This window comes from Tyto alba, unplaced genomic scaffold, assembly GCF_018691265.1.
Source record: "Tyto alba isolate M040663 unplaced genomic scaffold, T.alba_DEE_v4.0 Super-Scaffold_48, whole genome shotgun sequence".
Taxonomy (NCBI): domain Eukaryota; kingdom Metazoa; phylum Chordata; class Aves; order Strigiformes; family Tytonidae; genus Tyto; species Tyto alba.
This window is the reverse complement of record NW_024881324.1, coordinates 10,850,673-10,875,003: the sequence shown is the minus strand read 5'-3', so window position 1 is coordinate 10,875,003 and position 24,331 is coordinate 10,850,673. Positions and strand designations below refer to the sequence as shown.

The window sequence follows — 24,331 nt, the reverse complement described above, 5'->3', positions numbered from 1 at the left end:
TCATTATTTTGTTACATCTACTTTACAGTTAACCAGTCTCTCTTGGAAATAATAAATAACTGTTTTTAAAACAATTGCAGCTTTGCATTCAAAAGATCCACTTTCAATTTATAGGAAAAAAAAAAATTCACCATTTTTATAAACTGGCTGGCTCTTGAAAATAGAATTTAGACTCCACCAACTCTCTTTCTGCTTGGCAAGATTGATTTTACACTGCCTTCCATAAGTAGATTACCAAAGCAAAATGAAACATCTTGGGCTTTATCTAATGCTTTGCTTCACCAGCCCTACCAAACGTCAAAATATATGAGCAAATGTTAATTCTCTTTGCTGCTTTACTGTAAACACCTCTCTCTTAACCTCCTCAATTTCTGCCTGAGCAAAAAAGGGAAAAAAAAAATGAGAGGGAGAGACAGAGAGAGTCAGGGAGGGAAGGAAGGAGAGAGAAAAATCAGCCACCACCACCAAAATATCACCAGCACTTAAAGACCATCTCCTTAAAATGCCTCTACATTCTAAACTGCATTAGCCTCCCTTCCTATGATATAATATAATCCAGCCTGATCCTGACTTCACCTACCCCCTGGGCCAAAGAAAATAGATTCAAAGTCTGAATTCTCACATGTTTTTACAGCCCATCTTCAAGATGTACACTTTTTTTTTTTTAAAAAAAAAAAAAGCAAACTTCCCTATTTTACAACCGGTTTCCACAAGAAGAAACTCAAGATAAAAATTTCAGTCCCTTATAAACTGACACAACCATCTCAAAATGTCAATCCGTGCATTCCACTAAAACACAAACCATCAATCAGAAATAATCTGTCTCCTGCAAGATTTCACTAAAGTTCACAATCGTGAGATGATTTTGTTGGCATTGACTACAGAGCTTTTCTTTTTTCTTGAGGGGGAGGGAGCACCCGGCTGTGATTCACCAGTATATAGGTTTTTTTCATAGCACCGCATTTTCAGTATTTGCTCAGCAATGATTCTTTTTAAAATGTCCTTCTTGAGATGTTTTTTTTTAATCTCTGCTCTCCATTAGGACAACTACATGTACAAAATTTTATAGGCTTGTAATTCAGCATGCTATATATAAACATAAATAAAAACCTAGAGGTCAACATAAATAAAATAAAACTTTATTTTTTAAATAAAATTATGTTTTGGTTAAAGAAAAGATAGTGTGTCATTTTGTTAGTAGTACAGACAATTTTTTATCCAAAAGAATACATTGTGCTTTATTGTGTCATTTGTCTGAATACAGACTCAGTGGAATATCTAAATGATACCCTGCTCTGAACTCCAAGTTGAAAGTAAGTTTTTATTATACTTGAGGGAAACAATGGGTTCAGCTGCTTATTGCAAGGAGCAATTGTCAAGGGAGAGTTAAACTCAATTACTGTAACCATACTGAATAAAAAATACTGCCAAGAACAAAAATACGCCTGGGTAAAGACAGCCACTGAATAAAAAAATCGACATAAAGCGTATCAAATATTTATTTATCTGGGCAACAAAGGACTATGATACATTGATAGGCATGGAAACTACTGCCGGCACAACTCAATACAATACAACTATAACTGCTTCCAATATGGCCAGTGGAAACACAGGATACCAGGTGGTCCCGAATGTTTGAAGTTCTTTGGAAAAAAAAAAAAAAAAAAAAAGTAAAAATAAAAGGAGAAAAAGAAAAACAAAAGAAAGGGAAAAAGAAAAAAAAAAAAAAGGAGGGGGAAAAAAAGGAAAGAAAAGCTAAATCTTGTTTTAAAAGACAATATTAATTTATTGCTCTGATGGTGCTTTCGGGAGAAGGACAGTGGATGAAAATAACTTCTTCTTTCATTTTCCACAACACATAAGGGTTGTAAAACCACTAACATGTTTAAAAACCTTGCCAGGGTCCAACATCACTTTATCTTCAATGAGAAACTAAATGTCATACTAATTATATATAAAAATTCATGGTTCTTTATTTGTTCAGCTGCTTCATTGTCGCCTTTAACATGCTACAACAGGGCTAAAAATGATGAATCCCAGAGAAAAACCCCCAAAAAACCTCTGATATCTAAATAAGTACCATGAACCACATGATGAACTAAGAGGGGAAGATTTAAAACCCACTAAACAAGAGGTAAACGAGATCACCAGATAAATAAAAAAAGGCTTAAAACAGACTCACCATATTTACAATTCCCATTAAATTACACATAAATAAATATATACATACATGAACACTGATTCCCTTATATAATAACCGTGAATCGTGTTGCAATAGAAAGTTCAAGTTGGTCGCTTTACCTTGGACAGGAAAAAGTTCTACAACTGAAGATATGACATGGAACTGCTTGTGTTTTGTGTTCAAGTTTATTCACAATACTGATAAAATGTCATCAGTCCTTTTTGCCTTTTGTTTGTTTGCTGTTGTGGTTGTACTTTTTTTTTTGCCTTTTTTTTTTTTTCATTTTTAATATGGCTACAATCTTAACTGAAGTTTATGTAAGGGAAGGTGGTGATTCAGTCCGGTGAAGCTCATAGAATTTTTTAAGTATTATTTATTTCTTTTTTTTTTTTTTTAATTTTTAATATATTTTTAGAAAAAAAAAAGTTCTTTTTTTTTTTGTTTTGTTTTGTTTTTTGTTTTGTTTTGTTTTTTTTTTTCCTCCTTTTGTTTTATTTAAAAAAAAGTTCACAAACTCAAGACAGAACTTTTTTTCTTTGCTGGCTCCGTCCCCCTGTTCTGTTCTCTTGGGCTCCAAACTGGGGTAAAACGATGGTGGCAGCAGGGACGGAGGGCGGGGGTAAGTTAAGTGGGAGCAAATGGAAATGTGGATGCTGGGAAGGGGTGTGGGGAGAGGGCAAAGCTGTCCCGCAGAGTCAGAGAACAGGATTGGCAGAAGGATGCTCATTCTGTTGCGGTAGCCTGGGGTGCTGGGTGCAGGGGAGAGGGAGGAGGGAGATGAAATGGATCGATGGGCTGCGAGGGGGAAGGGAGAGGAGTGTCGGGGGAGCGGGGTGGAGGCAGGGGCGGGGAGGGGGGGGGGATCCTCACTTTCGGTGCTTCTCCTCTTTGTCGCCGCTTTTGGTGCTGTTGTCTGTGTGGCTGTTGGGGTTGTTGCTGAGGTACATTTTGTCCATGGCCTTGAGCGCCTCGGTGAGATAGTTCTGCAGGGCGGTGACGGCAGCGCACACCGCCGGGCTCCCGAAGCCGTGCGAGATGAGGTTGAAGTGGGTCAGGCAGCTCTGGATGCCCGGCTCCAAAATGGGGTTGGGCCGCGAGTTCCCCAGGGGAGATCGGTCCTGAGCCAGCAGGTCGGTGAACTCTTTACAGATCTGTCTGTAGCACAAATGGAGCAGAGAGACAGGAGGGAGGGGAGGCGGAAGAGAGAGAAATGAACCATCACTGGCAGCAGCAAAGCCTGCGCGTGCTCCCTGCTAGATTACACAAGCCCCCTGGACCTAGGGGGCTGCTGCCCCCGAGCGCAGACGCGCTCTCCCGCCTCTCCTCTCTCCTCCCGGCGCATCCTTCCCCCTAACTCTCACGCTTCCCCGGCACGCACAAACCTCCTCCCTTCGCCTCACGTCCTGGCCAGACAGACAGACACACTACAGGCACCCACACAGGCACAGCCCCCCCCCAGCACGCACCCCTGCTGCGCTGGGGTTTGGAGCAGACGTGCGGTTTAAAAGTTCCCCGGCAGGGCGGAAGGGAATAGGTGAGGTGCGATACCCAAAGGGAGGTTCAGGGATTTATCTACGTTCTCAGAAGACCCTCTTTCTATTTGGAACTGGAGCGAGGCGCGGGCCCCTTCCTTCGCAAAGCCAACACACGCCCATGTGTCGGGAAGAAAGAGGGGCAAGGGCCGAGAGGGGAACCGAGGCTTTAAATTAGGGTATCCTGAAACATTTATGTACGTACATCTATACCTCCAAATCCAAGGGGACCTTCCCACAGAGGGGAAGGCTGACGCTAACTGGGGTCTGGAAATTTCCTTCCAGGGAGGTGGGAAGAGAGGATACGAGGGCACGGCGCAGAAGTTAGGTTATGCCATCCACTCGCTGCACAAATGGTTGGGGAAATAACACACCTTGCAGCCAGAGAGCTCAGAGGCGTGTTGAAAGAGTTTGTATTCCAAAACCCGCGTTAATGTCTTCCAGCCATAAAGCAGCTCCCATCTTCTGCCTGCGCCCTCTGGCACTGTGCCCTTTGGTGACACCTCCACTGGTAATTAGGGGCTACTAAACAACCCTTTTAATTTCCAGAGAACATATCAAAACAATCATTTTCTTTTCGCGCACCACCTGGAAGTCTAGGCAGCCCCACCAATGATAAACTCCACTAGCATTTTAACTGCGTACAGATTGTCATTTAAAATATATTTTTAATATCCCTATATTCACTAAGTAACAGAGCTGCTTAGGCAGAAAGAACCATTGCTGATTTTAATGAACTGGAATCAGTTTAATGTGCCAGTTTTATTTTACTGTCAATGGGAAGCCTTCCCCTTCTACCTAAATTGATAAGCTAAGTGAAAAGGCCCGGAAAATGATTTGCTCTGAAGAATGACTGCTTTTTCTTTAACTAAACATCCACCCACAATTTTCACGACTCGCTTTCAAGGTAATCTGCACAAACTGGCCTGATGGAAACCACGCTGGGTTATAGTGTTCTCCTATAGCAGGGGAGCAAATGCACACCCTCACAATCTGCAAAGCCACCAGCCACTGGGTACGTGTGCGGCAAACATTCTCACACATAAAAGCCCCAAACCCGGGTTTGTCGCCCTCCCCTCACTTCTGAGCAACATGCCAAAAAGTTCAATGTCTTACTTTGTAGCTAGAAGCATGTTTTTTCTTGTGACTTGCTCGTTTGGATCGGAATGTTGTCGGTTGAGAAATTCAGCTACTGCTTTGGCAGGAAATTCTGTCTCACAAACGTACCCAAAATCTCTAGCGAGATGTACTGCTTCTCCTGAAAAGGGAGGCACGGGTGGGGATGGGAGGGAAACACACAGCTCATCAGTACACATCACGCAGAGGCTAAAATCCATTAGAAAAATAAAAAAGCACTACGTTCTACCAGGTCTTTTCTTCTAAAAGGCTTGGACTTTTTTTTTTTTTGCTTTGAAAAAAGGTAGGGTAAGAAATGCCAATCAAATCTTATCTCGCAGGAGTTTTCTTTGCTTCAGTCCAGGGCAATGCAAATGTGTGTTTTCATGACAGTCGTTACAAGTGAAATGTCACATAAGAATTTTTTAAAGTTTACGTTGACTAACAGATACTTTTAGACAGGCAGGCTCCATCCACCTGGAACCTGTGCTTAGATTTACATAGCCGTACCTATACGCAGTCATTTACGTGCATTTCATTCACAGCTATTCACTCTAGAAATGTTTGTTTGCCTCAGCCACTTCTATATTCTTTTGCAATGCATCAATGATTAATATTGATCATAATTACTCCTAGAGCTCCTCTAAATAAAATGCATTAAACAGCTAAGTGTTTAAAATTTAACTTGATCGCATATAATTATATGTTCACCCCCAAACGATTAACCATGAGAATTTTAGGGTCATTCCACCGAGTCTGTCTGTTTTGTTGATTTTCAAATCTTTGGTTTTAATTTCCTGAACCAGTTGGTTTTTACTGCAGGGCTTCCTGCCATTAGCTCTAGCTCCGGAAGAACGCATGCGCCAATTAGAGCTTCAAAGCCTCAGTCCAGTGAGCTTGTTTCCATAAAATGGAGCGGATCATAAACAATAACAGTACTCTAGAAACTGCCTCATCGCTACAGGACTCAAAGCCCCAGCAATGTTTATACTATCATCCCCCCCCCCAAAATTAGCCACCATCACGAAGTTATCTGGAGATCCGGCCTCTGATGGGTTTTTTTTGGTGGGTTGTTTTGTTTTTTTTTTTTCCTTAGAAATCATTCTTTTAAAGCCATTGTATGTGAAAGCCAAACAGAACAATAGATTACCATAAAACCTTCTCCATATTCATTAACATCACAAATACTGTTAAGCGTCTACCAAATCTAGACTTTTTACAAGTTTTTCCCCTCGTCATTTTTTTACTACTGCACGTCCACGCAATTGCAAAGCCCTTTTCAAAAACATGAAGACACAGTAATTTTTACACAGTATAAATACAGTGCGGTCACTAATCCTGATGCTGAAAAAAAAAAAAAAAATAAAAATGAAGCCTAGCATTGCGCAGCACTTCTTTCCCCATCCCTTTGAACCTGAAACATTTCTCGCAGAATGCAAAGCGACAACAAAACACAGCAACAAATTCCCTCCTACACAACCAAACTCAAGCTAAACCTCCACAGCCCAGGCTGAGCTTAAAAGCGCTTTGCAGACTGAACCGGTCTGAAATACAGTCGAACCCATAAGCGAGGGGAAAGGAGGAGGATCTGTTTGCTGGCCTTGGGCTTACTTTGTGTCAGTCAGCGCGACACAGCAACTGCTTCGAAACTAAATGACTGCAAACTCTTGGGCTTCCCACCTCCTGGTTCGGAGAGCACAGGGCATCCCAAGGAAATGAAAAATAAGTTGCACCTTTTCTGGCCAGAGCAAAGTTGAGGAGAACGATATAGCCAAGGGAACACGTGTTCTGAAAATGAGAACCAAAAGGGAGTGGGGGGGTGGGGGGTGGTGGTGCAACTTTGAGGCTTTCAGGACACCATTAATTCATGGCTGAGGTCAAGGATTCCCAAATTAATTCAGGAAGTAATGGTCACGCATTTCTCAAATGCAGATGTCAGAAAACTTAAATGATTTACTGTTCTGTGGCTGCGGGCTGCGAGGGAGCACAAACTTAAAGTAGCTGCCGTTTCTGACATTTAAAATTGCTTGGTTGTCCACCTGCAGCAGAAGGGCAGCAGCGAAGGGTTGGAGGGGTTCTGCTCCCCGCGACTTCCAACCCAACGCTCCGGGGCCTCTTACAGGCCTGAGCCCACAGCCCCCATTCGCAGGGATCCTTCCCACGCCACTCCCACTGAGACCCGCTTACTCTGGCGAGGGATTACTCACTTGAGTGAGGGAACGAGATGGGGCCCTGAAAACGTCCAGCTTAAGAGACTTAAAAGCAAATAAATGGTAGAATGCACTGCTGAGTCCGCAGGACTCACACAAGTCCGTTTCAGGTTAAAACCAAAAAGGCACACCATTAACTTTTTTTTTTCTGAGGCAGAGAAAATAACGCCCTTCCAATTTCCAACAAGCAGCACTGACTTGGACGAAAAACCCCAAACCAACGCAAGTCTTCTCCCATTAGGCAAAAGCAATAGGCACGTTTTCCAAATGAGCTCTTTCGAGTCACTTACCCTCCACCAGCGACGTGAGCAAGGTAACGTTAGCAGCTTTACGCCTCCCGGCCGGCAGGTTTAATCCTATTTTGTCCAGTTTCTCCCTCAGAGATCTCCCTCCGTTTTTAGACTTCGCCCTGCTCCGGCACAGAAAGGCATTGAGAAACGGTGCTGGCGGGGGGCACCCGCTCCCGCTTTGGCTCCTGCCCACACATCACCCCGACACACATTGCGGAGGGGAGTAAAGGCGTTGTTTTGGTTTTTTGGTTTTTTTTGGGGGGGGGGGGTGGGTGTAAATGGTTTTGGGGGGACTGAAGAGCGCTGCTGAAAGCTGAGTCTCAGGATGGGGCTTTGGGTGGCTCCATGTTTAGGGCTAAGGTGCGAGTCAGCCCACCCTGGCTGGCAGGGAGCTCTGGGGTGGACTCCCCCCCCCCAGGCACCCCAAAATGCCCGGGATCTGGGGGCAGCTTCTCCCCACAGCGCAGGGCGTTACAGGGGGGGAGGAAACTGATTTGTAGGGTGGCCAGCCTTCCACAACCCCCCCTGTGACCGCCACGGCGCATCGCTGCCCTCCCACCCACCCCGCTGTGACCCATCCACGGCTCTTCGGCAGAGCCGGGACCGTGGAGGTGGGAGCGGGCTTAATTAATCCTGGGATGGTTATTCCCTGCCTGGGTGCTGCCTAATTGCCAGGGTGGGGGTGCCCACGGGTAAACCTCCCCACTCCAGACAGGGGTGCCACGGGGGGGGGGTGTGATGGTTCCCACACACGTGTCGTGCTCCACGACGCGGGACACGGGGAGGGGGGGGGAAGCCCCACAGAAGGCTGCGCGTTGCCATGGTTACAGCGGTTCTTCTCCCCCCCCCACCCCGTCGCCTCGGCGGCCGCGCGCGCGCGCGCGCACCGACCCCTAGCGGCGGGCGCCGCGCTCCCCCCCCCCCCCCCCCCCACAGCCGCCTCGCGTGGGCTCTCCTCCTCCTTCCTCCTCCTTCCTCCTCCCTCCTCTTCCTCCCTCCTCCTCTTCCCGGCCCGGCCGCGGGGCGCTCTCCGGCGCCGCCCCTCACCTCCGCAGCACTCCGCCCAGCAGCGAGGCGTTGAGGCACTCGGGCGGCGAGAGGCGCCGCTGCACTTCCGCCACCGTGACCTTGTACTTGGAGGTGGAGCTGAGCAGCGAGAGGCGGCCCGGCACCGAGCAGAAGACCTCGTTGGGGTTCACCACCCCGCCGAAGAGCGTGTCCTTGTTGATGGGGATGGAGGAGACGGCGTTGTTGTTAGACTTGGAGAGGGACACGGGGCCTGCAAGGGAGGGAGGAGCAGGGAGGTGAGGGTGAGGAGCGGGCGGGGAGACGGGGAAGTTTGGGGGGGGGGGGGTGTGTTGCTGGCACCCGAACTGCCCCACACCGCGTCTGTGGGGCAAGGTTTGGGGAGCGGGGGCAGGGCGGCCGGCGGCACCCCTCCGCTCACCGAGGAGGGGGGAGCAGGGAGGCAGCGGGACGACCCGCAGCAACGAAATTTAAAGCCGGCATCCCCCCCCCCCCAACGCCCGTCCAGGCCGGAGCAGGCGCACACTTTTTTTTTTTTTTGGGGGGGGGGGCCTGTTTGTTAAAGCGCCGGTCGCTCTCCGAAATAAAGCCCGGTCCTTCCTCGGGAGGGTCGGCCCAGTTCGGGGGGTGGGGGGCCGGGGGCAGGGACCGAGCCGCTGGTTTGGGATGCGGTGCCCGCCGGGCTCCCGGCCGCCTCTCCCCGCCCCCCCCCCCCCCCCCGTCCTACCCCCACTCCTCTTCCAACTGAGCGCGGGGGGCTCTCTCCGTTTTGGATAGATCACTTGTGACATTAATAGCTCTGGGAAGGCTAATAGATACAACAGGAGTTAAACGAACTCTTGAGATTACTAATAAAAGAGCCAATTATCATGTCGACTTGGAAAGAGCATCTCTTAAGATTTATCCCTTGCACATCTAATTTGACGTGACAAAGGCTTTACGGGGCGGGGGGGGGGGGGATGAAACTTCGAGCTCGCTGGCTGTAGAGCGTTTAGGGTTCGAGGGAGAGCGGCTGTATTCAGCACCTTGCTCCGGTGGCGGCCGGGGTACCCAAATTCCGGGCGGCTGCACAGCCGCGGCACCCCTCGGAGCAGGCAGGAGCTCAGCCCTGCAAGTTTTACTCCCAACAGCAGGATCCAAACGCAAACCAAGCGCTTCCCACCGAGAACCTCCTTTGCAAACCGCCCCGTGCCACCTTTCCCGAATCCTTCGGTCGTCCAAAGACAGACGGGATAAAAAGAGAACCGAGTGAAAACACGCCATAAATATTTCGCGCAGTTCGGGGGGGGGACCGGCCTCCGAGCAATTCAATTCCAAGCGAAGCCGGTGCGCAAAGCCAACGAAAACCAAACCGTCCTGACCGACCGACACCAGTTTCCAGAAACTCGCCCCTTGTCCGCCAGCAGCCCACCTCAGCGCCGCCGCGATTTGAATAAGAAAACCCGAAGAAGGAGGAACGAGGTTTTCTCTTTCACAGCCTAGTTTACCAACAACGATTACAACCCCACCACTCAGCCAGATGCGCGGGGCAAACCACGAAACCGAATTGTTCGCTAATACACTAAAATACCGGCTCGGATTTTCTCCATCGTCTGCTAACGTGTTTTTTTTTTTTTTCTCGTTAACGACAACGATAATTAAAATACCCGGCGAACATGGCCATTTAAAAGGGCGGATTTCAACTCGCATCGCCCGTTTTCTTTCTCTACCTCCAACCTTTGGGCTAACAGTAGGGGCCAGAGGAAGGAGCCCGGGGCTGGGGGGGGGGGCTTTGGGGGGGGGGAGGAGTGGGGGGAGGCCGGGTAAGTCCTCCCTTCGAGCAGTCCCCAGCCTGTGACGACACGTTTGGTATGTGCAAGGAAACGGCTTACCTTTCTTAATTACAGTTTGATCTGGGATGTTAATACCGGGGTCTTCTACGTGCTGCAACAAAAGGAACAGGCGGGGATGTCAATGTACAAGCACAACAAAAGGCAGGGAGGGGCTGGGGGTGGGATGGGGTGCGGGAGAAGTTGGATCTGTGTGTCCCCCCCCCCCCGCCTCCACGCTGTCCCTGGGCACGGTGCAGGGAGTGAAACAACAGATCCCGAGGCGGAGGGGAGCCGGGGTTTTGGGGAGGGAGGGGGGGGATTTCCTTTATCGGGAGGAATCCTGCAGCCCTCCCCGCTCTTCCCCAGTTCCTCAAGAAATCGGGAAAAAAGAATAAATCACCGAGTAGCCTCCAGCTCCTGCGGGGTCCCCCCAACCATCCCTCCCTCCTGGCCCTTCCCCGTGCTGCGCTGGCTCCCGCGCCCGCGGGAGGGAAAACACAAAGGAGCCGGGACCGGTGCAGCGCCGGGGGGGGGGGGGACACGACACCCACGCTGCCCCACGCACCCCCCACTATTGTCCCCTCACAGGTTCCGCGGTCGCGGCTACAGCTGGGGTTCGCGCGGCAGAGTCACGACGTGATTAGAAAGTCAAATGAAATCATGTTTTCTAATTCCAAAAACTGACAGGCAATATAATGTCTGGCTGTGTTTACAAATTAACACCAGTGCTGCTGAGATAGAAGATTTCGCAATCGTTACAAAACCCAGGCATTACCATTTAAAAAACTATTACTTCCTTCTCTAGTCTTTGTCCAACAATAATACTGATTCTAACATTTTCCATTCTGTCTTGGATTTATGCTCCTGTTAATTGTGCCTGATCTCAATGATTCCGGGTGGATGGTACTAAGTTGCTTTATTACAGGTTTTATTATACTCAATGCTCTCATTTGTAACTTGCCTAAAGTGCTTCTGGATTTAAGTATAATTAAATTGAGAAATGTTCAGAAATGACTACTGCTGCAGTTCTTGTGTTTTAACTATATGGGGAAATATGATCCCTTTATGCATGCACCCTAAACCCATAAAGTAAATGTAGTGTGGCATAATACTTTTATTTGTGTTATTTCTACACATATTCCATACAGGGAGGACTGTTAAGTTTAAAATCCCACAGAGATATTTATGATTAAATAATTTTCACCGTCTACTTGATTTTCTTAAGTATTTAGCGGTCGTTTTTATTAAAGGTTAACTGTTGCAGCAACGGAAAAATTCAAAACCGACCCTTTCCCGACCCAGATTTCTGTAAATTATTTTTTTTTTTCATAACTAGATAAAACACCCTTAAAAGATACATCCTCTTATTTTTATGCTTTCCTTCATGCAGCCTGCTGATTCAGTTTTACGGAGAAAAATAAAAATAAAAAAAATAAAATTGGCTGGGCTGGTTTAAGGATTTAAACCAGATGGCATTTGGTTTTCACAAAGTATAGCAATGCTATTAATTCATAGATCTGCAGAGGAGGCTTCCCGAATCAGCCCACTGCCACAGAGCACGACTGAGGAGGGAGAATTCAAGAGAACATTTTAGGTCATGTTCCTCCTACAGCAATCAGGGGCTTGCAGTCAACAAATTAGTTTATTCTTACTATTGCCTCCATGTTATTTTATATCAAGTTTAAAGAATCGACCTGCTTTTAACGGATCCAAATTGCTTACTAAATCCTCCACTTCGGGAAACGTATGCGTTTATTGCAAAACTGCTAAACATAACCAGCAATTTTCTGTGGCTAATTTAGCCAGATGAGGGCTGTAATAAATTCAGTATTTTCCCCGAGTATAATTTACAAAAGATTTCAAAATGACCCCCAAAAATAGGTAAGTTCATCTGAACATTATCCTTGCAACACGAAACTGTACTCATTAAACTGTCAGCGAATATATTGTTGTAATATTTGATCCTGTAATTTGGGATGGCATTTCAGCAAAAATCACATCCAGATACCACAGTTCCCTCCTCCTCTTTCCTCCTGCAAGTCGAGCAGCTTCAGTCCCTCAGCACGAGCTCTGTGGGCTTTAATAAATTTATTGCCATGTTCTAATTCCATTTTCGAGGAGAAACCCAGAAAGATGAACTTTGATCACGACCTATCACGTTGCATAAGGCCACTTTCCTAACCGAACAATAGCCCCGGCTTGCTTTGTAAATAGCCACTGCACTAATGTCATGCTTAATTAGAAATCATTTTTTTAATCCCTATTTATCGATAACAGAATTAGGCCCCCCAAATAACGCATCCTCCAATAGCCTCCCAACATCTAATTTAATATAGGGTGTAGCAGGTCTGGCTCGAATTTGATAACCTATAGCTAATGATTTATGAGGTCATCCCTTTGCACCGCTGCTAAAAGAAGGCGGAAGCATTTCAGTGTGCCTCTGCCCTGATTTGCCAATTAATTCCTTTAGAGAAGAGGATCTGCCTGTACCTTCTTACAACTTTGGATGTCGTTATCCCATATGCCAATTTCTTGATCACGGGAAACTGATTTTTCCTTCTTAGGCCACTTTCACCCACTTTTTTTTTTTTTTTTTTCCCCTCTTTACATTTGCCTGGGAGGACATTTAATGAGATCTCACGTTTCAGACTTGTGTTTTTCCCAAGGCAGTGAGAAATCCCCAAATGCACGGCCCGGTGGTGATATTATATATTCTTCCAATCGTAACAGCTTATTGTCATTGAGAAGGAAAGATATTGTTAATGATGACAGTAATTTGATTTATTTATATTTTAGCGGGCGTGTTAGCGGGGAGGCGTAGGGCAGGGACGAGCTGCGAGAACCTATTGTTCTAGGTGGGGGCTTCGCCTTTCCCTGGGGGGAGGTTTCTCTTCTTCCCTCCCCCTTTTTCTTTTTTTTTTTTTTTTTTTTTTGGCGCGGGGGGGGGATGTTTGTGTCCCCCCTCCCTCCTCCCGAAGTTCAGCTCCCGCGGGGAGGGGGCCGAGGGGCATCCCCCCTTTGCTTACCGGCACGTCCTCGATGGCGTGGGGGATGGAGTGGAGGGGCAGGTCGGCCAGCCCCGAGCCCAACCCGTGCGGGGCGTGGAGCAGATCGTCGTGCCGCCGGTAGTCCCTGCGTGGGTCGAGCCCGGAGAGCTGGTGGGGTAAACCCCGGTGCGTGTGGAGCAGCCCCGTCTCCTGGCTCTGCCTCTGTCCCGGCCATCCTGGGTGCTGGGGCTGCGGCTGGGCGTGGAGGGGGTTGAGGCTGTAAGGGTCGTTCACGTGGGAGTAGGGGTCCTGAGATTGGGGGTAGATGGGCTGGTAAGGGGGGGGGAAGTAGGGGGGCTGGAAGTCGGCGTTGGGGGTGTGGGAGAGCGGCGGGGCGCTGGTGTAGGGAGACTGACCCACGGTCCCCAACTGGGGTAGCCGGGCTGTCCCGTTGCTGGTACTGTCGTGGCGCTCCTGAGGTATGGGGGGAAAGGGGGGGGGGGGGCGTGGGGGGGGGGGGGGGGAGGGAGGAGGAGGGAGAAGGAGGGGGAGAAAAGAAAAACAAAGATAAAAATCAAACTGTTTCTCCTCAAAACCGGCTGGCGAATTTCACCTATCGGGCAAAGCCGGGCGATTCGTCCGCTCCGAGGCGGAGAAAGAGCAAATCTGGGGCTTTCTCTGCCTCCCGTTTCCCTCCGCGCACAATTAAGAGGCAGTCTCGCGTTTTAAATAATAATAATAACGGCAATAATGATAACAGCGATAATAGCAATAATTATAACAGGACTGCTTGTAATAATTCATAAAACATTGCGGCGATACAGCGTGGATGCCCAGCGGATCGCGCCCCGGCATTTCGGGAGGAGGCATTTCCCGCAAATAGAAAGAATAATTCACAAGCGGGCATTAGTAAAATAATAATTCTACCACGACCCCAAATCCTCCTGCCGGCCCTGGACAGAATCGAGACAAATACCGTCGCTTGCATTACCGGTAACGCATCCCAAGAAAACCCTGGAAAATCCAAGCCCACTGCCATTTTGTTACCAGAAAACGCCGAAATAAGGCTCTAAACAATCCGGTCGTTCCCCCCGCTAGTTTTACAAATGTTTCGAGGCCAAACGGTCCCCCATCTACGGGAAGAGTCGTGCCACCACCCCCCCCGCACGATGCCCTGCCGAGCTCCCCGCTCGCCAGCGGCAGATTTGGGAGCGGAGTTGGGGGGGGGGGGGGGGGGGGGAAGGGAGGGGGGGGCAGCGGAGGAATGCGGTGGGCAGCCGGGGGGGAGCAGCACCCCGAGCCCCACCGCCCCGACGGGCAAGAGGCACCCAAAAGCGCCCGGGGGGTTCGGTACGGCTCTGCCGCTCCCGCAGCCGGGCAGGAGAGCCCACAGGTATGTCCGGGGAAAAAGGCATGGCCTCCACGGAGGAGGAGGAGAGAAGGAGCCACGATCCCGAAAAAGGGAAAGGAGAAAGCTGAAAATATCCCGTTTGCAGGTGGCGGGGTGAAGGAATCGAAGCGGTAGGGTTCAAGAAAAGCTTTTTGCCGTTCGCTCAAAGCAGACAACAACAACAACAAAAAAAATAAAAATAAAAAGGCGGGGGGGGGAGAGATAAAAGAAAAGAGAGAACGGAATAAATAAATAAATAATAATAATAATAAAAAGGTAAACCAGCGAATTTATAAAAATGAAGGGGAAAGAAGAAAAAAAAAACAAAACAAAACAAAACAAAACAGCCCTCTCCGGAAAGCTGGGTGCAAAACCCCGATCGCCACCGCCACCGCGACAACAATAGCAACACCCAGCACACACCAGACCCCCTCCGAGAGAAACGTGAAGCAACTCACCATAGCCGAAAAACTGTGTACTAACATCTGCGAAGAGTCGGGGGTTACAAGTCAAGGTAGAAAAAAAAAATAAAAAAAATAATAATAAAAAAAAAATGCAGAAGAAAAAGAGCGGCGGAGCGCGCAGCCCCCGGCGGAGCCCCGCGGGTGCGGGCGCAGCGCGGGCGCGGAGGGAGCGCTGCCGGAGCCCGGCGCTAAGCGCGGGCGGCGGGACCGGGGCGCCGGGGCTGCTCCTGCTCCGCGGGCGCGCCACTATAATCCATCAGAACTTGCACCGATCTCTGCTGCCCTTCATCGGGTGTTGCCAAGGCGAGCTCTCTATCCTGGCGTGGTGTGAGGAGTCAAAGTTGGTTGCTTTTTTTTTTTTTTTCCTTTTTTTTTTTTTGTTTTGAGGTTTTGTTTTGGTTTTGTTTTTTTTTTTTTTTTTCCTTTTTGTTTTGGTTTGGTTTTAGCGTGTGTGTGTGTTTCTTAATCCTTTTTTTTTTTTTTTTATTCTCCTCTGTCTCTTTCTTTTTCTCCTTTGACTTAGCTGCTGCTTCACTTGAGCTCCTAATAACAGATCTGCTGCCTTCTTGGAGACTCCTAATAGCAGATATTCATGACTATTAATATTACACGAACACTTAATAAGGGAAGAATGGCTGGAAATCGAGCGTGAAGCGAGAAGGCAACTCAAGGCAGAGCCTGTTCTAAATGACGTCCATTGAATGAAGAATCAGTGTATCTAATCAGAGATGGGGGAGAGGGAGAGGGAGAGAGAGACAAAAAGGGAGAGAGAGGGAGCGGGAGAGAGAGAGAGGGGGGACATGCTGCTGCGTCTGACGAATCACAGGAAAGGGGCAACATTTTAAAAGGTTGCAGGGCATGCAAAAGTGAAAGAGAAAGAGATCCGGAGAGAGGGAGAGGGTGGGAGCCAGGAGGGGGGTGCGGAGGAGGTGGGGGTGGGAGAGACGGGCTGAAGGAGAGAGAGGAGGGGGCGCGGGATCCCCCCTTTCCTCCCCTTCCCTTCCCTTCCCCCCTTGCCGCCGCCCCCCGCCCCCCCCCCGTTGCCACCCCCCCAGCCCCGCGGTCCTTCATGGGCGCACCTCGGGCTGCGGCTGCTGCGCGTAGCCGGCCTCAAAACCCAGGGAGAAGAGCGGCTGCTGGCTCCCGCCTTGGCTCTTGCCGCCCTCGGCCCCTCCGCCGCCGCTTTTGCGCGGGGTGGGCTCCGTGGGGCCGCCCGCCGCCCCCCCGTCCATGCCTCGACGGCGCCCCGCCGAGGGGCTCCCCACGCCGCTGCCCGCCAAGCCGGCTCGCCTCCGTGCCCCGGAAACCGGCTGGGAAAGTTTGGTTTTTTTTTTTTTTTTTTTTTTGGGTGTCTCCCCTTCTGGGTGTCAGCCTTCCTCCTCCTCCTTCTCCTCCTCCGGTTCAAGCCCAGCGCCGAAGCCGGCGGGCGCCCAGGGTTTTTTTATTTTGGGGGGGGGGGGGGGGGAGCCCAAGGAGCATCCTCCGGGCTCCCCGCCGCCCCCCTCTCGGAGGATTCGGGAAAAGACGGGGGGGAAAAGGCAGGAGGCGGCGAGGCGGGGAGGGAAGGAGGGCGGGAGGGACGTGAAGGGGGGAGAAGGAGCCGGGAAAAAAAGGCAAGGCGAGCGCTTCTCCCGGCCCAGACAAGCCGGGGCTCCGGCGCAACCCGTCGGACTGGCTGTGCAACTCCCAAACAGCTCCCTCCCTCCGGCAAGCACCGCTCCGCGGCCCGCGCAACCTCCGCCCGCCTGCCCCCGACCCCCCGGCGCGCCGCGCCGCTCTTTCACTCCGCTTTTCTTTACACCACCCCCCCCTTTTTTTTTTTTTTTTAATACTTTTTTTTTTTTTTCCTTTAAAAGGCATCTCTTATCCCCGGCAGGATACAGCCACCCTTTTTTCCCCTCCTCCCTACAAGTCACCCCGCATCCCCTCCCGAGGAAAACGGGGGGGAGGGGGAGGGGGGAAACCCACCCATGCCCGCACGCACAGAAGCCCGGCAGAGCGGCCCAGGCTCCCCCCGTGTTCGGTAACACCTCGGTGCAAAGTCCCATTAGCGCTCGGCAACAAAAGCCATTTGCCATCAAATCCACACGCGCGCACGTGTGCACACTTGAACACCGATCCTGGGGGGGAGGGAGAGGGAGAGAGACACGCTTTCCTCCAGAAATGCAGCTGAGGAAGAGACATATTAATTTTTTTTCCGGCTTTTTAAAAAAAAAAAAAAAAAAAAAAAAAGAAACAACACTCCTGACACCTCATTCCTAGAAATCAAACATCCGCCAGCGGGTGGATTTAAGAGCTCAAGTCCCGCACCGGGAGAGAGCTTTATCCCAAACTCCTCGATCCGGGACTAAACCACCAAACCACGTAGCCGGCGGCGAGTCTGGCGACTCCTCGGTCCCTGTCCTAAACTACAGCATCTCCCAAAGCAGCGGCAGGGTCGGATGGGAGCGTAGCCCCCACCCCCCGCCCCCCCTTCGCCCCGCACACGCTGCTCGGCAAGGCTCCGCCGGGGCTGGGGCGACCTTCCCGCGTGGGTCACGACCAAATCACTGCATTCATTTGCAAAGTGGAGTCCTTTATTGCGCGGTTGAAACGCACTGCACAGGCAACTTTTGCGAAACGGGCGACAATAGCATTCGTTGGTTTGAGACCAGGCATGGGTCCTGGGCATCGCTCTTCTTTCTTCTCTTCTTCTTTTGTCAGATTAAAAGACTCTCGCCTCTTTCTAAAAATATGGATGCACACACAGACACACGGAGAGATGCGCGCACACAATCTGTGCTGAGCGGCTCCGAAACCAAATTAGGTGGATTTTATTTTTTTTTTTTTCCCAAGCAGTTAAAATACTATTGCTCGAAGCCGTGGGAGCGTGGCCCTGAAAACTAGGAGGCTGGGGGAACACCGCTCCCAAACCCGCGCTTCCACTTCGGCAGCTGACCTCTGCAAATTTGTGCGGCTCGGCTTAATCAACCCGCAGCTACACCGAAAAGGCTGAGTTTAAGCGTCGGTCTTGAGCCAATTTATTGGGATGCCTCAGGTACCTGGTGTGTAGGAATAATTCTCTTCCCTTTGTCTCTTTGCCCTTTCATTCATTCATTCATTCAGCCGTCCATTCATTCAGCCAGCCAGCCATCCATATGGATGAGTGTAGCATCCTACAGAGCTTTATCTACGGAGCATCTACCTATAGCCCAGACCGCTGCTGGGTCCTGCTCGCCTTTCCTCAGACACTTCCGACAAAGCTGGGTTTCCACGAGCCCCGAAGTTGCTGGCGGGGGGACCCCGGCCCCCCTCCACCTCCAGGAAACCTGGCGAAGGCGCAGAAGTTTTCCCAAACGAAAACTGCGAGAGGGAGGGAGGGACGCTGCCGGCTCCCGCTCGCAGCTGCGGCGGCCGAGGTGGGGAGGAGAAAAAGGGGGGGTGGGGGGAAGCGCTTACCTCGCATTCCTCATACTTGATATTATCCGTCAGCTTCCAAAGCATTTTCATGGATTGGCGTGGAAGCGGGAGAGAGGGGTTTGCTTCTCCCTGCCTCTCCCTGCGGCTGCGGCGGGGCGGCGCGGGGCTGGCGGGGGCGGCGCGGCGCTGCGCGGCGCTGCGCTCCCTTCCGCGCTCGGAGATCTCCCTCTAATGGTGGGAACTTTTCCCTTCTCCCTCTCCTCCACCCCGCAGCCTCACCGCCTCATTAGCATATCGCCAGCGAACAACACACCCCCCCCCCCTCTTTTTACCCCCCCCCAATTCGCCAGCACAACAACCTGCGGCGTCGGGGACAGGTAGAGAAAGGAGCCACGAGCAGTGAGATAAAAAAAAAAAAAAAAAAAAAAAAAAAGGTAGAAACCCAACCAAATAATTCATTTAAAAAAAAAAAAAAAAAAAAAAAGGCTTTTTCCCGGCGGGGGGGCCCTGCTCGCCGGCGGCAGAACGGGGCTTCACCGGCCGCCGGTTCCCCCCCCCGCCTCTGCCTGCCAGCGGGGAGGAAAGTGGCTAGCGAAATCAAAAAGGCGACCGTCGCTTCATCTGCAGAGAGTTTGAGGCTAGCCATGAAGCCAACCCCTAGGTTTCCCCCTGCCACACACACCCCTTTTCATTTATTTTTTTTTTTTTTCTCCCTTCCACGGGGTTTAAAGAAACCAAAGCGAGCAGAAACGAGACTCGGGTCTTGCTCTAACGAGGTTATTGTCTGCGGAGGCTTCTGTTGCCCTCTGGATTTGATTTCATCTTTTTGGTAGATATTTGGAAAGCTGATTTCTTTTGGAAACTATTTGGTTCCTCTCGGCTCTGTTGGCTATCGGTCTTCAAAAAAAAAAAAAAAAGCACAAAAAAAAAAAAAAAAAAAAAAAAAAAAAAAACCAAAAAAACTCAAAACCGACCAAAAATAAACCAACCCAAACAAACCCAACATAACCTCCCGGATAGAAGTGGGCGAGCGGTAATGTGAATACAGCAGGAGCCAAGAAGCCTTTTGCGAGCACTTGAGCAAAGGAACAAAACAACGACCACAATAAAATTTCGGTACTTTCTTAGGTGGAGCGCTTCGTTTGCTTAACAATATGCAGCTAAGCGGGCGCTCAGCCCGCCCTCCGGGGGGGCCGTTTTAACACCCTTCTCCTCTTTTCCTTCCCCGGGTGCCCAAGCCTTGATCCGTCCACCGTAAGGCTTCGTTTTCCTCGATTTTCTGCTTTTCTCCCACTGATTCCGCGCCGCTCCTCACGGCCAGGCATCCTCCCCTCCGTGGGGCCGGTGTGTCGGGCCTGGCGTGGCTCCCCACGCCCGCAGAAGCCCCCGCGCGTCCCCCGGGAGCCGGGCAGCCCCGCGTGGAGAAAGGGAAAGGGGGCGAGCACCTGGCTGCCCTGCCGCTCCCCGAAATTTCTCTCTGCCACCAGCAAAACCTGCCCTGTCGGCCTGGGAAAAACTCCCGGGGCCACCCCCTCGCCACGTCGGGGGAAAATTTACTGCCTCCAGGAGCAAACGGCCCCTCCACTCCTCGGGGGAACCCGAGTGGGCCCTCGGGAGGGCAGGCACACGCGTCCCCATGCCAGGAAGGGCGGCGAAGCCTCCAGGGTCCCGGGCCTTCTTCTCACACACACACACACACACACACACACACACACACATCTACATCCCCCCAAACCAGATTTTTTTTTTTTTTCTTTCTTTATTTCTCCTTCCACCCCTCCTCCACCCGCCGATGCTCTTTTTCACCAGCGCTTTTGTCTGCAAGTGGCAGGAGAGTAAATTGTTGTTTTTACTCCCATTGAGGTTCAAATGGAGCTGGCAGATTAAGCCTAGTTAATGCCCCCGGGGGGGTGGGAGATGATGAGAAAAAGAGGAAGGGAGGAGGGTAACGAAGGGGCCCATCGCCCCTTAGCGCCGTCCTTGGAGGAGCCGGGCCGGCCGGGAGAGCCTCCCACCCGGGACTTCCGTGGGTCAAAGGCCTGGCCCTTGTCCCTCCTCTCCCCCAGCTCCGGGCCGGCTGGGGTGCGGGGATGGGAGGGGAGGGGGCGGCTTTTCCCAAAAGACCCGCACAGGGCAGCGGGAGGCGGGTCCGCCCGGCCCGGCCCCTCCAGGCTAGAGGGGGGGGTTGGGGGTGCGGGGTGGGGAGCTGCACAGGGCCGGGGAGCGGGAGCGAGGAGGGCAGGAGTGTAAAGAGAAATTGGGAATAGATTTCAAGGCAGATAGCCCGTAAGTGTGATTACATAAGAGTTGACTTCAGCCCCCCAAAAAAAAAAAAATTTAAAAATCCTCTTTTGATCGCTCCTGCGCACCGACATGATAAAAAGACGCGAGTTGTAGCTGTAAAAATAATTTGAAAGATATTTGTTTGCTATATTTTTTTTTTTTTTTGCTGAGGATTTACTGCTACCTTAAAAAAAAAAAATAATAAAATAAAATAAGGCAGTCCGGAGAAAGACTTAGTCGAGAGATTCGAAAAGTTAGGCGCAGAAAAGGAAGCTAGGCTCCCATCTTGAACTGGACTGTCCTGGGAGGGCGGAAAAAAAAAAAAAAAAAAAAAAAGAACCAAAACAACCCAAACCACCACGTTTTCGGTAATTAAAGCCCGGGTGTTTGAGCAGGACGGTTCACCTCCCCTTTCACCAGCCGGGAAGAGCGGCGGGGCGGCCCGGGCGGGCACCGGGGCGCTGGGGGGGGTTCCGAGTGCCCCCCGCTTTGCGAGCCGCCGTAACTCCACGCGTGTCGGCTCGCCGTGGGTCCGCGGGGCTAGGCGAGGCCCCGGCGGGCCGCGTTTTCCCCGCCTGGCCGCTTTCGCGGGTGGATGCTGCTTTTCCCCTCAGCTCATCCCCGCGGGAGCGCTTTCCACGGGCTCTCCCGGCGCATCTACTTGCCGGGTGAGATCCGGCGGCGTTATTTTTCCACGGGAGACGGGCTTGAGTGGGAGATCACAGCGATGTTTCAGCCCGCCCCCACCCCACCCGCGGCCCGTCCCCGAAGCGCGGCGGGCCCACGCCACGCGGCCCCCACCCATCCCAGCCCCGCGTGGGGCCCCTCCGCGCTCCGGGGCTCAGCCTCAGGGCTCCGTGGCGGGACGGCCGCCGCCAACCCCGGGGCAGAGGGACGGCGGGCGAGCCCACACCGCCCTTCGCCAGCCCACGCTGCCGGGCAGCTCACCCCACGGGCCGGGCCGGGCCAGCTTCGACGGCGGCGCAGCCCTCGCCACCCCCCACCCCCTCTTCAGCCTCGGCCCGTCGCTCTCTACCTGTTGCAGCCGCGCCTCGCCCGTGGCCGTGGGCAGCTCCCAGCCCGGGGAGCCGCCAAATCGCCAACCCCGGCGCCAGGTTTGCCTCCGCTCCCTCCCGGCCCGTCGCCTTTCCCCCGTCCTAAAATAACAACACACACACACACACACACACACACACACACACACACCCTCCCTTCTCCTTTCTCTCCTCTCCCCCCCAGGGCAGGGGGGGGTCGCCTTACCTGCCAGTCCCCCATTTTGGCAAGGATAGACATCCTGGCTGCGGGTTCCGGATCCCCAGGTCCCTGCTGGTCATGGACTGCGAGGACAAGCCACCCTCCCGGGATGCCTGTGGGTAAATCCTCCCCTTACCTGCGCCGGGACTCTCTCACCTGGCCATAAAGAGCTGGGTGCTCCCTGCCTGCGCCTGCGCGCTGCCTCCGCGCTGCCTGCGCGCTGCCCCCCGCCACCGCACTCCCACGGCGCCCGGCCCGGCCCCCCCCCCCCCCCCCCCAACCCCCGGTGGTGCACGGCAGCCCCCTCCGGGGGTGCATCGCCGCCAGCCCCCCCGGGGAGCCTCCCGGGCATGTCCCGGGCGAGCTGCAGCCGCCGAGCAGATGCCCGCTTCGCTGCACACACGCGCACCCCCCCCCTCCAAGTCCGAGCGGGGGGAGCTTTGCCTCCCCCGGGACCCTACGGCCGAGGTGGAGATGGGAGAGCCCCCCCCCCTCTTCATCTCCCCACGGGGGTTTCCTCGGGGGCAAGTTACCAGCGAGTGCTTGCTCCTAGCAGTAATAATAATAGCCCCCAAAAGACAAAGCACCGCGGGGGGGAGGGGGGGGAGGGAAGTGGGTAACAGAGGTGCTGCAAGTGGCCGGGGGAGTCCAGGGGGAACTAAGGGGCCCCCCCAAGTACAGGTGGTCTTCCCAGCCCGTGGGACGCGGGCCAGGCGCCAAGGGACGCGGTAGCCAGGCTGGCAGCACCCGGCGGGCCGGGGTCTGGGCCACTGGGCTGCGTGGGAGCGGCGTGGGGCGAGGGATGCTGCGGTACCCCCGGGGGAAGCCGGCCGGTGACAGTCTGGCCCTTGGACTTCTCGGTGTCCGCACCCCTCTTGTCCCCGCCCGTGTTTGGTTTTTTTTTTTTTTCCCCGCGGGGATTCAAGTGCCGAAGTGCCCCGGGAAACTGTAGCGCAGCTATGATTTCACACCCCACGAGGGAGCGCGGCCCCTGCCTCATCTCCAGGGCACGGGAGCGCGTGGAAGCAGCGCTCCGGGTGCAGGATTTTGGGGAGGGATGCAATTAATCCCCGCTTAGCAGCTGCACAGCAAAGCCCTTCGCGTTTCAGAGGCACGGGAAGGCGGCACCGTGTCCCAGCTGTGGGTCGCTTTGAGGCTTCCGAAAAGCCAGGACACGTTGCCCCCCCCCCATCGACGAGGGTCCTGGGCTGGTCTCAGCCTCCAGGAGAAGGAAAAGGACCGCAAACCCCCCTGCCTCACCCTAATTTCTTGGGGACAAGGAGGTTGCAGAAGGGGGGGCCAGGTGGGAAGAGGGGGGCGAGAGCGGCGCGGGGGCCGCGGGCACTTGAAGCCCCGGCTGCTGCTGTGCCGTAAGGGGCTCCGCTTCACACACCCCCCCCCACACTCCCCCCCGAGCAGGGGCCGGCGGGGATCGGGCCCTTTCCGCGGGGACCGGCGGCTCCTGCGCGGTCAATGGGCCGTGCGAGGCGCGCTTCACACCGCCGCGTACAGTTAGCGTCAAATTACGGCAATTAGCCGGGCACCGGAATTTAATTACCCAGCCCTACCCCCTTTCCATCCCCCCCCCTCCTCACCCAGTTCCCCCCTCCCGGTCCCGGGAAGGCTCCTGCACGGGGAAAACGCGGAGCAAAACCAGCCCCGCGCAAAATGGGAGAGGGATGGGGAAGATGCGCGAAGATTTCGTGGCTCCAGGACTTTGCCGCCTCTTCTTTCCCTGCTTCCTGGCCGCCTTCCCCCTCCGAGCGACGACAGTTTTGGCCCCCGTAACGATTATTTAAAGCGCTGCTTTTCATTATTATTATTTTGCGGGGGGGTGTGGGGGATTAATCCGATTTAAAGCTGGCCTTCGGCGAAACGTTCCCGGTAAACTTAGGTGCCACGTTTCGGTTTTCCTCCCGGTGGGATCTTTCCCTTCTCCCTGCCTCTATCGCTCCCCACGCGGGGTTAAATCTCCCCGGTCAGGACCCGGCCCCAGCGCAGCCCTCCTGCGGGGCGGGAGCCGGGCTTTTGGGGCTACGGGGCATCCTCCCTGGCTCGCATCGGGCTCATCCCTGCGCTATTTTTTTTAGCCCAGGGGAGGAGGGCATAGGCTGGGCGTGCTGCAGAGCCCGGGGTTGTGGGGTGCTCCTTTTCCCCTCCCTGGGGCGTTCGGTGACCGCACTTCGGGGGGTTAATTCGGCGTCTCTGGCCGGGGCGTTTAAGGACTCCTTTCCCTCGCAGCCTTGAGGGCAAATCCGGCTCGCAAAGGTGTTGGGGGCTGAAGCACCCGGGGCTACTGTCACCCCTTCGGTGCCAGCTCTGGGGGTCTTCCCCGTCCCCCCTGCCCTGGCGCCTCCCTCCTCCCCGCGCCGAAGGAAGAGGAGGCT

The 24,331-nt window shown here is 52.8% G+C and overlaps 1 protein-coding gene across 5 annotated transcripts; it reads right to left on the bottom strand.

Annotated features, from left to right (window-relative positions):
* Window positions 1-2,649: 2,649 nt before the first annotated feature.
* TFAP2A (transcription factor AP-2 alpha) lies at window positions 2,650-22,088 on the bottom strand. 5 transcript variants are annotated; one of them, XM_042806895.1, is made up of 7 exons: window positions 21,951-22,088; window positions 13,194-13,628; window positions 10,228-10,279; window positions 8,378-8,609; window positions 7,331-7,449; window positions 4,831-4,972; window positions 2,650-3,337 (listed from the first exon to the last, which is right to left on the bottom strand). In XM_042806895.1, the coding sequence occupies exons 1-7, from the start codon at window positions 21,981-21,983 to the stop codon at window positions 3,049-3,051; spliced, it is 1,302 nt and encodes a 433-aa protein (XP_042662829.1). In that variant the 5' UTR covers window positions 21,984-22,088; the 3' UTR covers window positions 2,650-3,048. The 5 variants fall into 5 exon arrangements, with proteins under 5 accessions (XP_042662829.1, XP_042662828.1, XP_042662827.1 ...); XM_042806894.1 differs by lacking the exon at window positions 21,951-22,088 and adding an exon at window positions 18,447-18,647; XM_042806893.1 differs by lacking the exon at window positions 21,951-22,088 and adding an exon at window positions 16,088-16,671.
* Window positions 22,089-24,331: the final 2,243 nt, after the last annotated feature.

What these genes read in the sequence shown, in the direction of transcription:
- TFAP2A (XM_042806893.1), bottom strand. Translation starts at nt 16,240, where the DNA reads ATGGACGGGGGGGCGGCGGGCGGCCCCACGGAGCCCACCCCGCGCAAA. An exon ending in TCAAACTGTAATTAAGAAAG is followed by an intron (nt 8,610 to 10,227) that starts GTAAGCCGTTTC and finishes CCTCCCTTGCAG; the next exon opens with GCCCCGTGTCCCTCTCCAAG. An exon ending in CTGGGCGGAGTGCTGCGGAG is followed by an intron (nt 7,450 to 8,377) that starts GTGAGGGGCGGC and finishes GTGCCGGAGCAG; the next exon opens with GGCGAAGTCTAAAAACGGAG.